The sequence below is a fragment of the Lithobates pipiens genome, unplaced genomic scaffold (assembly GCF_037356315.1).
Source record: "Lithobates pipiens isolate NorthernLeopardFrog02 unplaced genomic scaffold, aLitPip1_a1.2 Scaffold_18, whole genome shotgun sequence".
NCBI classification, from domain to species: domain Eukaryota; kingdom Metazoa; phylum Chordata; class Amphibia; order Anura; family Ranidae; genus Lithobates; species Lithobates pipiens.
In genome coordinates, this window is record NW_027507758.1 from 344,819,163 (window position 1) to 344,836,918 (window position 17,756).

At 39.2% G+C, this 17,756-nt stretch overlaps 1 protein-coding gene across 1 annotated transcript in view; it reads left to right on the forward strand.

The window, feature by feature from the left end:
• COL9A1 (collagen type IX alpha 1 chain) overlaps positions 1 to 17,756 on the forward strand; it is a 178,013-nt gene that overhangs the window by 100,394 nt on the left and 59,863 nt on the right. Inside the window, exons 16-25 of the mRNA XM_077487414.1 lie at positions 405 to 437; positions 528 to 584; positions 1,961 to 2,014; positions 8,084 to 8,137; positions 9,175 to 9,228; positions 10,960 to 11,013; positions 11,375 to 11,428; positions 11,552 to 11,605; positions 15,663 to 15,716; positions 17,481 to 17,534. Coding sequence (XP_077343540.1) covers positions 405 to 437; positions 528 to 584; positions 1,961 to 2,014; positions 8,084 to 8,137; positions 9,175 to 9,228; positions 10,960 to 11,013; positions 11,375 to 11,428; positions 11,552 to 11,605; positions 15,663 to 15,716; positions 17,481 to 17,534 — 522 coding nt within the window. The remainder of the gene's footprint in view (positions 1 to 404; positions 438 to 527; positions 585 to 1,960; positions 2,015 to 8,083; positions 8,138 to 9,174; positions 9,229 to 10,959; positions 11,014 to 11,374; positions 11,429 to 11,551; positions 11,606 to 15,662; positions 15,717 to 17,480; positions 17,535 to 17,756) is intronic.

Sequence of the window (17,756 nt, forward strand, 5' to 3'; positions counted from 1 at the left end):
ATTTTTAATTAGACTTTACAACAGGATATGGCTTTTAACCCCATGCCAGTCCCCAACCTGACATACCAGGTTACCACTTTTTCGTCTGGATCATCAAAGCTTTATTATCAGACCTTTCTGTAAGAGTGGTCTTAGCTATGCTACCTCTGGCATACCTTTCAGGAAAGATATTTTGTCTAAAAATGTTTAATATATTCTTAAGACAGTCCTTTTCAGCCATGATAAGGCAGCAAAACCATATATTTAGGTACAAAAAATCCCATATTTGAAAATGACTCAGCTCTTGGCTGTACATCAGCAATTTACTTCATTCATATTTTCAATTACAATTGATTTTTCTTGCATTTTATGATCACTGTGTTTCTAAAGCAAATGCAAAAATAGTCTATTTTTGCTTTCAACAGGGGACAGTTGCAGTGCGAGAAGGAGATCCCCTGGTGAGCTCTATGTGGAAAGCATTAACAAGTGTGTCAATGTTCTGTATTCTTTCAATTTGTTATTTATTACGACTTTTATTTTATTTTCAGTGTCCCAACTCCTGCCCGCCAGGCCGCACAGGTTATCCGGGTTTGCCTGGAATGAAAGTAAGGACATTCTTTCAGCTTGAAATAGTCTGATTTTATTGATACATTATGAAAACTTGCAAGACAACACTGAATAAATGAGTGACCATAAGCTATACATTTATTTAAAAAATATCAGGTTGTTAGTATGAGTGATAAATGTAGAAGTAAAAAGTATATTAGAAAAGATATGGAAGGATAGAAGGAAGTATAGAATAAATAATAGATGGATGGAAGTATGGCTAAGATTGCTTTATTATGTACATACAAGGTCACTTAATAAGGACTAACACAAGACAGTTAATCAGAACAAATCTCTATTAATCTGAAAAATGATTAGTTGCTATCAGTTAATGCACTTACTATTAAGAGACATTAGAGGTCTGCTATGTCTCTGTGGAGGCTTCTTTTTTTTTTGCAATATTAAATTATAAAAACATAGCATAATTTCAGTGGGAAACATGGTAATAATATTGTATTGCAGTTTAGGGTAAACATAATTTACAGATATGTAAGGTTTAATTGATTTTACTGTACAAAGTGAGTTGTCTGATTTGGCTGAATATGCTTTTGTAATGAATTGAACCCAATTGTTATTTCAGAGAAAATTTAAAAAGCAGTACTTTTATTTAGAATGATCCTAAAGAATCAGTATTTTCTACCTAAAGCAAATTTAAGCTTCTTAGTTGGAGTAGACTGAGCCCGCTGGGCCAATCTTAGGATACCAATGCTGTTGCATAAGAGGAAGGGCCCTTAAAGTGTTACTAAATCCACAACAGTAAAATCAGTCTGTATATGCAGTAAAGCATGCTTGTTATACTCACTGTGAAACCTAAGAGGTTAATCTTCTGCATTGTGTAGAAAGGCTGTGCGATCCTGTCTTCTATGATCATCTCCTTCTTCCACTGGCTCCAATATAAATCCTGATATTTACAGAGCCAGGGCACAGGCTGCACATGCTCAGTTTGGTGTGTATTGCTAGAGAGTTTTTTTTTCTTGGGACAGTGCATGCGATTACCACAGGGCCAATAAGCACTGTCGAGACAGAGGGTCAGGTGTCCTGCATTCTCATAGTACAATCATGGGAGAATGGAAACTCCTCCTACAAACTTTAACCAGATACTCATAGAAGTCACAAGACGGCTCTAATTGCTGGTGAAAAAGGTACTTAGCAGTTTATATTTACTAAATAATTGCGTTTCCATGTACTGTGGGAGACAAGAAATAGTGAATGCAGGGTCCTGGGTTTAGCAACACTTTAAAGACACCTTTTTTTGTATGGATCTGCATGAGCAGTCTTATAAAACAAGAGGTGAACAGTCACATGGTTATACTTAATCATTATCATATAAATAACACATGCTAAAACATATGCATATTTTTGTCTATTATTCCAGGGTCACAAAGGTGTAAAAGGAGATGCTGGAGAACCTGGAAAACAAGGCCATAAGGTAATAATTTTAACCACAATATATTTTAAAACTACAGAAAGATAATCAGTAGGTGAAGCTGCATGATTGCCATTGGTATTTGCATGATTTTGACAGGGGATAGTAAATCAAGCAGCTGGACTTGTTCTTGGAAAGGTTTCACCACTAATCCAATGTCCTGACCTAGCCACCCCTGTCTACAACAATTCACTCTCATCCTCACTGGATGCACTTGCTCCTCTAGTTACAAGCAGAATTAGGCCCTGACCCTGGCAAACCAACAACACCATTAATATAATGAGATATTGCCATGCTCTTGAATAGTGATGGACGAACGTTTCGCCCGGCGGTCGTTTCGCGGCGAATTTCCGACATTCGCGGTCCGCACGTTCGAACGCCTTTTTCCGTCGTTCGCCGCGGCGGACTTACGTGTTTAATGTATACAAGAACTTTAACCTTTGGTGACACGTTTATCATGTGATACAGGACAGCCAATTGAGACATGACAGCACATGGACACTTGGACATTCCCCCTAACCTATAAATACACCCGATCCGGTGGCCATTTTACATTCTTTCTTCTGTTACGATAGGGACAGGTTCCTGTGTGGAGTAGGGAGAGATAAACCACTAGCTATTTGGTACACAAAAGTTCTTTTCAGGACTGGTATAGGTGTTAGGTGTTGATAGGTTTGCTGTGCTGCTGATTCTTGCAGCAGCCTGAGTGTCTTTTGTTAGTTTAGAGAAAGGGAAAGGACGGTGTATGCTACAGGGACAGCCAGATTAGTCTTTCATCATCATCATCATCATCATCATCATTAGCTGTTACTATCAAGGTCCACAAAAGAGCTGTTCCAGTAACCACTAATCGTTCTCTTTTTTTGCCAATTTGTATAGGGACAGGAAGGAAGCAGTGTTGTCAGGCAGTGAGGGTAATTTTAAAGACTTGCTGTTATTATTAGTTCCACAAAGGTTCTTTTCAGGACTGGTATCAGTGGTACAGTAATAGGCTTGTACATGTATAATATTCTTTCTTCCAAATATAGAAAGGATATTATACTTGACTGCTGCCCTTCTGCTGCAGTCTGCTAAACATTCACAACTCACTTGTTCCACAAAAGTTCTTATAAGGACTGGTAACTTGGTATAGGGTGCTACGGTACATAGGCTTGAGTGCGGTACAGTCTGCTGTTCTGTAAGGACCGCTATCGGTCCACAATAGATAGGGTTGACGTGCACCACTGCTGACCGCTGCCCTATACTGCAGCAGTCCTTCAGCGGTATAGGGACTGACGTACAGTCTGCTAATCACTAACACACAACCTGCTTGTTCCACAAAAGTTCTTATAAGGACTGGTAACTTGGTATAGGGTGCTACGGTACATAGGCTTGAGTGCGGTACAGTCTGCTGTTCTGTAAGGACCGCTATCGGTCCACAATAGATAGGGTTGACGTGCACCACTGCTGACCGCTGCCCTATACTGCAGCAGTCCTTCAGCGGTATAGGGACTGACGTACAGTCTGCTAAACACTAATACACAACCTGCTTGGTCCACAAAAGTTCTTATAAGGACTGGTAACTTGGTATAGGGTGCTACGGTACATAGGCTTGAGTGCGGTACAGTCTGCTGTTCTGTAAGGACCGCTATCGGTCCACAATAGATAGGGTTGACGTGCACCACTGCTGACCGCTGCCCTATACTGCAGCAGTCCTTCAGCGGTATAGGGACTGACGTACAGTCTGCTAAACACTAATACACAACCTGCTTGGTCCACAAAAGTTCTTATAAGGACTGGTAACTTGGTATAGGGTGCTACGGTACATAGGCTTGAGTGCGGTACAGTCTGCTGTTCTGTAAGGACCGCTATAGGTCCACAATAGATAGGGTTGACGTGCACCACTGCTGACCGCTGCCCTATACTGCAGCAGTCCTTCAGCGGTATAGGGACTGACGTACAGTCTGCTCACTTCCTTGACCCAAAAAAGCACACCGTACTATATGCCCCTACCCTCCTCTTTGAAGAGGTTGAGCGGTGTCATATTTCTACTGGGGCTGCTTATGATATCCCTGTGCTGTGCTGACTTCCTCCTGGGGGTTCTTATTATGAAGGGATCACACTATCCCTGTGCTGTGCTGACTTCCTCCTGGGGGTTCTTATTATGAGGGGATCACACCATCCCTGTGCTGTGCTGACTTCCTCCTGGGGCTGCTTACGGTGCTGCTGTCAGTGCTGTATGTCACGGTGCTGCTGTCAGCGCTGTATGTCACGGTGCTGCTGTCAGCGCTGTATGTCACGGTGCTGCTGTCAGCGCTGTATGTCACGGTGCTGCTGTCAGCGCTGTATGTCACGGTGCTGCTGTCAGCGCTGTATGTCACGGTGCTGCTGTCAGTGCTCTGTATTACGGTGCTGCTGTCAGATGCCTCTATCACGGTGCATGTGTCATTCCGGTATGTCACGCTGCTGGTGATCATCTCCTGCACCCTCTTCTTTGCCTACCCTGGTCCCTGACCTTCCCTCTCCTCCATTGCCTTCATTAGCTCCATAGTCCTGAATTGTTAGAACAATTTCCCAAATAAAATAAAAATGCTTGTAGTTATCGATCCCAAATTCACCTCATACATGTATTATGTCATTGTCCAGATGGTGGGACTACGTTTTACCCCCTAATAATTACCACGTGGCCGCAAATTCGACATGAAGGTTTGCAAAGTTCGCCTCCCATTGAAGTCAATGGGGCCCGCGGCGAACGTTCGGTTTCGCGAACGTTTGGGTCCGTTCGCATTTCGCTTTCGCGAAACGTCCCGTCGGAAGTTCGTCCATCACTACTCTTGAACGTGCTCTTGAAAACTGAATTCCTGCAGGACTTCACCCTATATAAATCTGCCCTCCTAAAATACAATTCGTGCCTCCAAGCTACCTAGAAAACCTACTTTGTCTCTCTTATTAATACCTTGTCAGCCTGTCCCTGTCCGCTCTTCTCTACCTTTAACTCTCTGCTTGTCCTCCACCCCCTCTACCCACTAACTCACTCACTGCCCAAGAGATTGCCAATCACTTCAAAGAGAAGATTGATGCAATACATGAGGACACCCCCACTGTACAGATATCTATCCCACTTAACCTACCTTGTCTAACAGCACAGTTAACACTCTCCCCTTTTGAACTGGCTACTACTGAAGAGGTTACAAAACTTTTCTCAGATGCCTACTTAACCAACTGTCCCCTGGATCCTGTTCCCTCACAAATACTATGGTCACCCTCTTATTCTATCCTATGCTCCCTAACTCACATCTTTACTTTCTCCCTCTCTGCTGGCTTCTTCCCCTCCCCTCTAAAGCATGCACAGATCACTCCCATACTTAAAGTGTTTGTTAACCTAAAAAAAAATAAAGATCCTGTTCCTTTAAAGCATGTTATACAGAACACGGTATATCATGGCTGCTGAGCCCTGGCACCATGGTCAGTTTACGTGCCTCCAACATCTGCTGTGTCTTCTGTCTCTCCTCTGTGCTCTCCTCCATCCTCTCCCCCCTCCCTTCCCTGCCTGTCAGCTTCATGTCTGTGCCTGTCTCCTCCCCTCCTGCTGCTTAAATTAGGGTTACATTTACATTATCCTCTTGGTTGATTCATGTAATATCCCCCTGTGACTGTGCTTTATAAAAAGGCAGCTATATACCTGGGTACAGAGCGCCGATCGGCGCTCACATGATCCAATGCCTCTCTCAACGCTCACATGACAGTTGCAGTGGGCGGGTCCTCCTGACTGACATCAGAGGGGGATCCTCAGCCCTGCCTGCTTCAGCTGTCAGGCTGAGAGAGGAGAGTGCCTATCTGCATTCTGTAAACAGGTATATAGCTGCATTTTTTTTATAAAGCACAGACACAGGGGGACATTACATGAATCAACCAAGATGATAATGTAAATTTAACCCTGTTGGTTTTACAACCACTTTAAAAATCCCTCATTGGACCCCAACAACCTGAACAACTTAAGACCCATGTCATTGCTCCCATTCACCTTTAAACTTTTAGAACGCTTAGTCTACAACCGTCTTAGCTCCTACCTCAATGACAACAGCCTTCTTGACCCCTTTCGTTTGCAGTACTCCACATAAACTGCTCTACTAAAATTCACTGATGATTTACTAACTACTAAAACCAATTGCCACTACTCCATACTCCTACTACTTGACCTCTCTGTGGCCTTTGATACTGTTGACCATACGCTCCTTTCCAGTAAACTCAATCAATTTCCTCTGCCTCCAAGATTATACTCTATTCATGTTTTCTTCCTGCCTATCACAGCGCTCCTTCAGTGTTACCTACAACTCTGTCTCCTCCTCTCCAGTACCTATTTCTGTAGGGGTCACCCAAGGCTCTGCTCTTGGATCCCTTCTCTTCTCTATCTACACCTTCTCCCTTGATCACTTGATAATTGACCTCACTCCATCAGTCTCCTCTCGCATTACTAACCACTAACTGACATATCAGCATGGATGTTGCACCATTTCCTAAAATGAAATCTCTCTTAAACCAAACTGATAATATTCCCCCCTGCCTGTACCCCCTCAATGACTTTTCCACCAAGGTCAATAATGCAACCATCAATCCTTCCCCTCACGCCAATGTACTAAGTGTAATCCTAGACTCTGACCTGTCCTTTCAGCCCCAAATCCAATCATTGTCCAAAGCTTGTAGACTTCACCTACATAACATCTCTAAAATTAGCCCCTTTTTCACTAATTAAACCACCAAGCTACTCCTTCATTCCCTTGTTATCTCTCTCCTTGACAATTGCAACTCCCTTCTCATAGGCCTACCTCTCCATAAGCTATCCCCTCTTCAGTCTATCATACATGCTGCTGCCAGACTCATCTACCTTACCAACTGCTCCGTGTCTGCCACCCCTCTCTACAAATCCTACACTGATTTACGATCGCCTAGTGAATTAAATTCAAAATACATACAACATACAAAGCCATTCACAACTCTGCCCTGTGCTACATCGCCAATCTTGTCTCCAAATATCACCAAAACCGACCTCTCCACTCCTCTCAAGACCTCCTTTTCTCAAGCTGCCTTGTCTCATCCTTCTATGCTTGTTTCCAGGACTACTCCAGAGCCTCTCCCATCCTCTGGAACTCTCAATCTCAATCTGTCTGACTATCTCCTACTCTGGCTGTATTTAGGCGATCCCTGAAAACTCATCTCTTCAGGGAAGCCTATCACGCCTCCAACTAATCTTTTATCACTTCAATCAGCTCATCCCCCCACAGTTACTACCTTTTCTACCACTTGCCCCCACCCTATTAGATTGTAAGCTTTTGCGAGCAGGGCTTTCCTAACCCTCTTGTATTTTATTGTATTGTAACTGTAATGTCTTCCTTTTTATTGTTAAGTGCCGTGTAAACTGTTGGCACTATTTCAATTCTGTATAATTATAATAGTTAGTTTACTACATACTTGTACCCCTTGGAGTTTGATTGGGCCCAGATTTTGTTTACTTAAAATTAAATTGCTTAAGAGAAAATTGTCAGACTTTATACTGATGTATTTAAAAATAATTAGATAGGTGAAAGTAAAAAATAAAACTTCATCTGGAACTTTTATTTGTGGTTTTGGACAGATTGGGGAACATTTAAAACCAGTGTCTGGTTTTTATATTTTTAAGAGTTAGGGTGGAGGAACACTGGGCTTTAAGCTTGGTGAAGGCTCCAAATGATTAATTTGATTGATAACATGTGCCAGTTCTCTAATGCCTGAAGGAAGTCCAACAGGGTACTTGGGAAAGTTAGATTGCATGGACTGAGAAAATTAGTTTGCCAAGTAATAGGGATCAGCCTGTATAACATTTTTATTTGCCATTCAATGCATTTCAAGCATTATGCAAAAATCCTCCTTTATAACTGTGATGTTGACATGGTGTGGTTTATCATATGGAGACTTACCAAGGCAGTAGTAGGTACCTCAAGTTCTGCTTTTGGAAACAGAGATACTCTGATGTTCAGTACATTACCAAGTGTTTTATGCAGCATATAGAATAATGAAGGGATTACTTCAGACTAATTTTGTTTTCTATTATTACAGGGAGAAGAAGGAGAGCAAGGAGTTATTGGAGACATCGGAACCCAAGGCCCTCCAGTAAAGTGCTTTTATTTTGGAAATTATCCTGACAGATATATTTACATCAATCTGATTTGATTATGATTAGTGACATCTAGATTATTTTACAATTGAAATGAGTACATGTGTCACATTTATAGGTATATCAGTAGATAGATGTCTTTAGAATTGTATGTGAGCACCAAAACTCCAAGTTCAACTGGATTTTGGTATAATGTGCATATAGATAATTTTATGTCTAATAGCAAGAGTTGATTTGCTTGATAAAGTAATTGTTACATCACCTAAAACAAGGCATTTAGTTGAGGAATTATCTAAATAGGTTTATTTAAATATGGGTGCTATAGTGTTGCATCTTATGCCTCACTCCAGTATACTATAGTGGCCTGGTCATGTTCTCCCATTCTAGGCATATCAAAATACACCCCTAGACTTCACTATGCTTCTCCATGAAGGTGAATATGGACAAATACACAAAGGTGCAAAATGTAAAAATATATGAGCAAATCTGCAAAACTTAGGTGCAAAGTAAACAGAAATAGATTCAGCCTCTTGGTGCTTTGGAATGAATGTCTCTATGTATTTCTGAATATTTATTTTTCACAACTAGCCTATATAAACCATGCCTTAAAGGTAAGCATTTTGTATTAAACAGAAGCATTTATTCCAGTGCACATTTAACACTGAGAAGTTGTTAATGCTATGTCTCCACAGTTACAGCTTTACCTTGTAAGTGTGTGACCTGACATGGCGCACAGGTTAACAGGGCACATTGCCTGCAGACACTCTCTTACATGGCAAGGAAATAGTATGAATAAAGAATTGTTGTGACAGTAAAGCCATTGCAGTTCTGTGTATATAAATTCCTTATGAAATAAATGTTTGATATGTTCCTTTTCAAAAAAAGAATATTTTCCAGCAGCATACAATCACAAACACTGCTGTGCAATTGTATAGTTTTCGCTTACCACTAAAAAAAAATTATATTACTCGCATATGTACAATTATGATGATGTTTGATCAGATTTACAACATTCCATGTCTTTTTGTTGTAGGGGCCACAAGGCTTAAGAGGAATCACTGGTGTCATGGGACCCAAAGGGAGTAAAGTAAGCTTAGTAATTTCAGCTTTGCTGGTATTCTTTCTAAATCTGGTTTTATACAAAAAATATCTTATAACGTCATATCTTAGGTATTGCATATGAGTAAGGAAGTGCTTTGAGAGGATCAAAGGGGTCCAACAAAGGATTCACAGTGCAGTTCGCCCATCAGAATACAATATAATAGAGAGGTTCCAATTACAAACAAGATTCACCTGTTACATTTAAATTTAAACAATTCTCCCATCAACACACACGATAACAGATTCCAATTGCAAACAAAACTCAAATTTTACATTTAAATTCAAGCATGATTTGTCAATCAGTACCAGTATACAACATAACAAAGGGATTCCAAGTGCAAACAAGATTTTGTCATCACATTTTAACCATGTGAGGACTTTGAACATAAGGGATACAACTTAAAAAACTTCAACAGCATTTTTAGAATGCATCTCTTATGTTAAGCTCTCGTGTATAAAATTACACTTGATCATTGCAGATGCATCTTGCATCTTTGTACTTCCTCATGGGGTAACAGAAATGAAAAAACCCGAAGGCTTTGAGAGGGGAGTGATGTGATTTTTTAAATTTAATTATTGATTGCAGTAATTTCTAAGCATTTCCCAGTATGTGTTGAAAAGTACCAGCATATTCACATACTCAGTGATTGTTATAACGCAAAGTAGATCACTAATATTTTATAGAGGTGTGGTAATTATCTTTCTGTATATGATTGGCTATAGGTTGGCAGTAGACAGGGATGTGTTTCGCTGCCCATAATTGTCAGAAATACATGGGTCCATCCTTAAACTTAGTTTTGTAATGCCAGGACCTGTTGTAGCAAGCAAGCTCTCTCCTGACTCACTCAGTGTGATTGATTTACTAAAGGCACGTTGATTATTCACTTTAGAAAGAAATTTGCCCCAGAGCTTAGTGAAAGATGTGAAGCCCTGGTGACTTCCATGATCTAACCACGTGCACGCTGCATTTAAAAAAAAAAAATTTTACTTGCATGCTATTGGGTATTCTTTACAAAATTAAATTTTACCACATTCATTTTGCTGTTAGAAAATCAACACCCATGTGTATTAGGAGCTTAGATTTGATAAACATTATTTTTATTTAACTCCATTGATTAGCTTGGCTGTTGCAAACTTATGCAAAGATTTCAAAGTGCTTGAAGATCTCTGTGTGCAATAACATGAGTTTTGCAAAAGTCAGAGATACTTATTACAAGCTATGAAAGGCCTGTACAATTCAATCCTCACACGAACATTACAAGCTATGCTAAAACATGACTCTACCATGTATGATTTTTCTTAAGCTAGCCATAGACCATTTAAATCTCACCAGGGACGGGCCAAGATTCTAACCATGTATGGGCAGGCTGATTGTATCCAAGTCGACTTGGGTACAATCAGCATGTTGGATCGTTAGGGTGCAATTATTGCAGGCAACTATAGCCGCTGGCAACAATTACTGTGTTCTCCCGGCAGGGACAGCTCCCCGCACCCCCCCCCCCCCTACTGGGAGAACACAAAAGCTGTACGTGCCCATCTGCCGCAGTATATCTGCGTGAGACGGTATATAACCCTTCCTGTACTAAATTGCATTTAGAAGATGTACACCATGGCTGGCTAAACCAAATGATTGTAAAAAAAGTACAGTGGAATAAATTTATATTTGCTACCTTTATATATACTTTGTTTTTATAGTTTAATAATTTTTACTTCTAAGGGTAACCGTGGAGTGGATGGAGAACCTGGTCCCCGGGGAGTTGCTGGTGCAACTGTAAGTATCACCAACTATATTTATAAATATTAGCTCTAACTTGGTGCTGTGAATTATGCTGACGTGATCTGACACCTCAGCCAACTGCCAGTTGTAGAAGGATAATGGGAGCAGCTGCATTGACACACTCATTGACATACATGATTATCCTCTAATTAAATTTTACATTTTGCTTGTTTGATTTCCGAATGGATATTCATGGCCTTTGGGCAATTTTATTAACACACAGGCTGATTACAAACATATAAGGCAAATCTAGTCGGCCTCATAATTGGTCCATGCACAGGCAGTGGTAAAATAAGATGGAATGTGTTGAGTTAAAAAAAAAAAAATTATATATATATTTTTTTTCTTTTTTCAGGGTGACCAAGGCCAGCGAGGTTCAATAGGAGAAGCTGGACCCAAAGGTGAAAGAGTAAGTATAATTTGTACTTGATCTTGAATAAATATTAATCTGCCTAAGACATATTTGTGAAGCCCAACAGCTAGCAGATTTTTAAGCAATGCACAACATTTTATGAACATTTGCTTTTTCCAGGGAATTTCTGGACCAAGAGGAATTTCTGGAATGCCAGGATCTAAAGGAGAAGCGGTATGTTAATTTCACTTCACTAATTAGCAGTTTAAATCTACACAACCACAAACTTTCTCTTCCCTTGGTATTAGAAGGTTATTGTGAAATTGATTTTGGTTGGCTTTTCCTCCAAAGCACAAAATAACTTGAGTTGAGTATGATGAACGTTGCTCTACCAACTGATTAGTAGGCAGTGTAAACTTCCAGATTACATAACTCATTTGTTGGCATACCATCCATAAATCCAGTACTGTAAGCCCTTGTACACACGGTCGGAGAATCTGTCGGAATGAGTGTTATCGGACCGTGTTGTCAGATAATCCGACTGTGTGTGGTATGCATCGGACTGATTCCGTCCGAATCTCCGTTCCGACCCAATTTTCCAACATGTTGGAAATATTTCCCGACCAACTGGGCCGGACGGACCTAATCTGATCATGTGTAGCGAATTTTGATCAGACCAAGTGCCACGCATGCTCAGATCAAATTCCTACAGCAAAGCTATTGGCTACTAGCCTGAATGTAGTCCCATCGTAACGAAATTACGTCATCACGTTCTGAAAGATCGGATTTTTCGCCAACTTGGCCGACCGTGTGCATGCAACAGTTTCGGACACAATCCGTCGGACTAAATCCGACGGACAAAATCCAACGTATTTGGTTGGCAAAATCTCCGACCGTGTGTACGTGGGCTAAGTGGGATGTAAAGTTAGGGTTGCCACCTTTTCTTAAAGTCAAACCCGAACACTTTAGTGGCACACAGCAATTTTATTTATTGTAAAAACTCCACAGAGTCCATAGAGTTCTCATTTTACATCTGAATCCACAAAGTTCCCCTTTTAAATCTGAACTCAACATCACTGTAAGGGGGGACTCTGCAGACTCTGATGTAAGGGAGGGGACTTGGGGATTGGAGTGTGGGAAGACACAGAGGGGTAGGGGTGGGGGAAGAGGTGCAGAGCAAGCCCTCTCTCCTCTCCCGTCTGTGTGTGTGTGTGTGTGGCTGGAGGAACTGTTAGTGCTGACTTTGGGCAGTGTGAAAAAGTGTAACAGACACTCTCAGCTTAGAGCTGCAGCTAGCAACCCTGCTGGGAAGCCATAATCCAGTCTAAATAATGTGTCCAGGTTTCAGGCAGTCTGAAACCTGGATGCATGATTCCAAACCCGGTCTGTCCGGGTGAATCCTGGACAGTTGGCAACCCTACATACAGTACCTTGCAAAAGTATTCACAGCCCTTGAAATTTTCCACATTTTGCCATGTTACAACCAAAAATTTAAATGTATTTTATTGGGATTTAATGTGGTAGACCAACACAAAGTGGCACATAATTGTGAAGTGGAAGGAGAATTATAAATTTTTTTAATTTTTTTTTACAAATAAAACTGTGGGGTGCATTAGGATTCAGCCTAATTTACTCTGATACCTCTAACTAAAATCTAGTGGAACGAATTGCATTCAGAAGATATCAAATTAGTAAATAGAGTCCACCTGTGTGTAATTTAATCTCAGTATAAATACAGCTGTTCTGTGAAGCCCTCAGAGGTTTGCTAGAGAACCTTAGTGACCAAATAACATCATAAAGGCCAAGGAACACACCAGACAGGTCAGGGATAAAGTTATGGAGAAGTTTAAAACAGGGTTAAGTTCTAAAAAAATAACCCAAGCAGCTCACGGAGCACTGTTCAATTCACCATCCAAAAATGGAAAGAGTATGGCATAACTGCAAACCTACCAAGACATGGCTGTCCGCCTAAACTGACAGACCAGGCAAGGGATGCATTAATCAGAAAAGCAGCCAAGAGGCCCATGGTAACTCTAGAGGAGCTGCAGTTATCCACATCTCAGGCGAGTGAATCTGTTCACAGGAAAACTATTAGTCATGCACTTCACAAATCTGGCCTTTATAAAAGAGTGGCAAAAAGAAAGCCTTGTTGAAAGAAAGCAGTAAGAAGTCCCATTTGCAGTTTGCAAGAAGCCATGACATCAAACATGTGAAAGACGGTACTCTGGTCAGATGAGACCAAAAATTAACTTTTTTGGCCTAAAAACAAAACGTTATGGGGATTGGAATACTAGCAGTACACATCACCCTGAACACACCATCCCCACCACAAAACGTGGCGGTGGCAGCATCATGTGGTGGAGATGCTTTTCTTCAGAAGGGAAAGGGAAGCTGGTCAGAGTTGACGGGGAGATGGATGGAGCCAAATACGGGTTAATCTTAAAAAAAAAAACTGTTACAGTCTGTAAAAGGCTTGAGACTGGGACGGAGGTTCACCTTCTGGCAGGAAAACGACCCTAAACATACAGCCAGAGCTACAATGGAATGGCTTATATCAAAACATATTTGTGTGTTAGAATGGCTCAGTCAAAGTCCAGACCTAAATCCAGTTGAGAATCTGTGGCAAATCCAATCTACAGAGCTTAAGCTATTTTGCAAAGAAGAATGGGAAAAAAATGTCACTCTTTAGATGTGCAAAGCTGAGACATCCCCAAAAAGACTTGCAGATTTAATTGCAGCGAAAGGTGGTTCTATAAAGTATTGACTTGGGGGGGTGAATACAAATGCATGCCACACTTTTCTTTTCACATATATAGTTTTTGAAAACCATTTATCATTTTCCTTCCACTTCACAATTATGTGCCACTTTGTGTTGATCTATCACATAAAATGCAAATAAAATACATTTACATTTTTGGTTGTAACATGACAAAATGTGGAAAATTTCACAGGGTATGAATACTTTTTCAAGGGACTGTAGGTGCTTGTTACAAATGCACAACACCATAGTGAGTTCTTACAACTCATTTACCAATTACATTGGTAAAGCATAGTAGGATATGTGAATCAGTATTAAAAATGAGTCTATGGTTTTGATCCTATAAGTCTCCTGATGAGCTGGTTAATAAATAAAGTGTCACTTCTTTTCTGCGAGGACCACATCTTTTTCTTCAATACATTATTTTGTAAAATTTGGTTTCCTCTCTAGATAAATAAAAAAACTGTACTTCTGGTGAACTGTATATTATACTACTGCACTCCCAGATAAAATTGCATGCTATGTCACCTAACTTTACTATTGGTAAAGTAGTATATATATATATATAGAATCAATGTTGGATTATAACATGGGTGGCTGCCTTGAGCACCCATGTTCCTATTATTTTCTCATGTGATATTAGGTTGCATGAGATGGTGTTGCCATGTTATCACGCCATTGTACCCTCACTGCCACTGATAACTTCATCACTAGAATAGAAAGTTATTGGAATCTCTTAATGAGGGCACACACAGCAATATGAATGTAATAAGGCTTCTAACTCTTGTTCACTCTATCCAAGACTATAAAAATGTTTTTCTTTGGAATTATACCATAACTGGCCCAGTCACTGATCCATCCTATGTAATGAATACTTGGTCATATTGTACATTATTAGCTAAGACTGTGGTTATTAATGTCAGTCTGAAACAATTCATTTAAAGCAAGGTTTATATAAGTCCATCAACCCACCAAGAAAAATAGGGTGTACACAAAAAGTAGGGTGTAATTTCTACAGCAAATGTAAAGATCTGGGAATTCAAACACATAGATCTCAGCAGCGGGGTTCTCAAAAGACTTAAAAAACAAATTCAGCGATTTAACTCTCCAGCATCTGCCAACATTTTCAATGTCAGCTTAGAATGGAGTGCCTACTAAATGATTGCCAAGTAAAAATAAATCATTACTATTATTTTGTACATGGCTAATGCCCAGCTAAACTCAAACTCAAAACTTTAAATGGATGAATGCTAATGTGCCATTCAAATCGGTTATTATGAAGGCTTCCTACTATATTTCAAAAATGTATAGTAAAGTTGGCTATTGTGGATCAAGCTCACATCCAAAGTCAACACATTATTTTTGCTTTAACTAATGTTTTTAATCCGATTTTAAAATTATAATATATTTATAATGAAAGTCATAATTGTATATATTAAAATATATTAATAATTGTGTCTACAATGCTATGTAATCATAATAGAACAAACAGACAGATTGACCAAAGATCACTAAAACATATTTTTTCTTTAGGGCTTGCCAGGCGTTGATGGTCGAGATGGAATCCCTGGAATGCCAGCAGCAAAGGTAAATTGAAAAACAATAAACACACAGTGTGGTACCAGTATTTATAATAGCTTGATGTATAGCTGGCTTATTAAGACCTAAAGCACGCCAAACACTAGGGGATATGTCACAATTAATAAATCAAAGTCTGGACCACTTGCATTCCTGTGATAAGGTCTGTGTAAGGGAAGATTACTGCTCTGTGATGCACTATGTACAGTATATATAATCGTTGCACAAAGTAAATGGGTATGTTTGTTTGTTGTTCATAACTGGAACAAAGACAATCATATGGATATATCGAAAACAATTACAATAATACAAAAGGATTTCATTGGAGTGTCACTTATCTCTTTAGCACTTCAATATAATCAATGATATTACTGCTACCATATATCAAATACATGACATTAATGTCACGAAACACATGACTTATTTTAATATCCCATTCTATAATGCTTATTTCAAATGCAATGAGTGTTATAAAGTGTGGAACATTTGATGTAGAATTCTACAAATGACAAGGTTAATGATAGCTTAGAAGTGTCACTAGTCTATGAATAGAACTTGATTGATCCTTTCCATTATTATACCATTAGAACCTATTCTGGCATTACGTGCTGACGATAATGGTTTAAAAGAGGTGTAACGCACTTTGTTACAATGATGTTACAGCCTCATAACCAATATGACACCTAAAACCATTACAAAGATTAAATGTACATGTTTTGCTTTTATTCACTTTAATGAAATCCTATTCTTCAAATGTGGTTTACACACTTATAAATTCTTTAATACAGGCTCTCAGAGCTTGAATGGAGAAAAAAAGTCAATTGGTCCTTAAATAAAAGAGATATTGTGCAATTAGGAGTATTATAAATATATATTTAAAAATTTAAATTAATTATTTTTATTGCTCAGCCGATCTTAGAGCTGATATTATTACAAACATTATATAATTATACAGATACTCTTTGCAATATATAATTATATGAATGGAGAATACTCATGAATGGAGAATATATGTGTCACATTTGTGTATATAGAAAATAGTAAAGTTTGCTCTGTTACATGCTTTTTTGAATAAGCTCCATGATAGTTTTCATAATGATCAGTAAAGGTAAATTAAATCAATAGTAACTACTTATATAGAAGGGAATGCATGTGATGTAAAAAAAATCACCCACTATAATAAAAAAAATGTGTATTAGAGCAATTTTGAAGTGCTCACTTGTATTCAGGGCTTGGCCTGGTGACTCATATTTACAGTATATAAAGAACTACTTATATTTTACAGCAGAGAAACAGAAAAGACTATGATTATACATGCAAGTTACAAAATACTTACTTTAACTAATCTGCCCATAAGAGTTATTTTAATTGTAGGTGCAACATAGTAGACTAGGTCAGCCTATGGCTTGATAATAAGCCTTGGATACTTCACCACTTAGCAGCAGGATCTCCCTGCCTAAATCCCTTACTTTGCCGCCATCTAGCTTAGAACGTTGAATGCTCCTGTCGACCATTTGTTAGTTTCAGACTCTCTGTTTGCATTCTTTATAATCGTAAGTAAATTATAAGTTTCACAGGGAGCATGAGACCCTTTTATAATGGCCACAACATGTATGCAGAGCTAGAGCACCAAGAAGTCATAAATTGAGTGCCCTTGTGATGTAAGGAACTGTTATGTGGTTTAGTTATCTGGCACATGCTAAAAAAACAAAAAATCAGTTTTGAGTTTTTTTTTTTATAAACTGATAGTTACAATGTATTTATTTAATCTAGGGTGATTCTGGAGAGCCTGGTGCCCCTGGAGAAGCTGGATTACAAGGATTGCCAGTAAGTTTTTCTCTATATATGTATCTATTTGCATTTAGCAGTATCTCATGGATCAAATATTTACTTTTTAACACAATAACCATATAGATAGCTAAAAAAAGCTGTTCAAGCTTCGAACAATTCACCAACATGTTTCACAATGCTATTTTCTTCATTTACTTTGAGTGTTACTAGATTGTTATATCTAGAATTAAAGTGGAACTTCAGGTAAAAGGTTTAGTT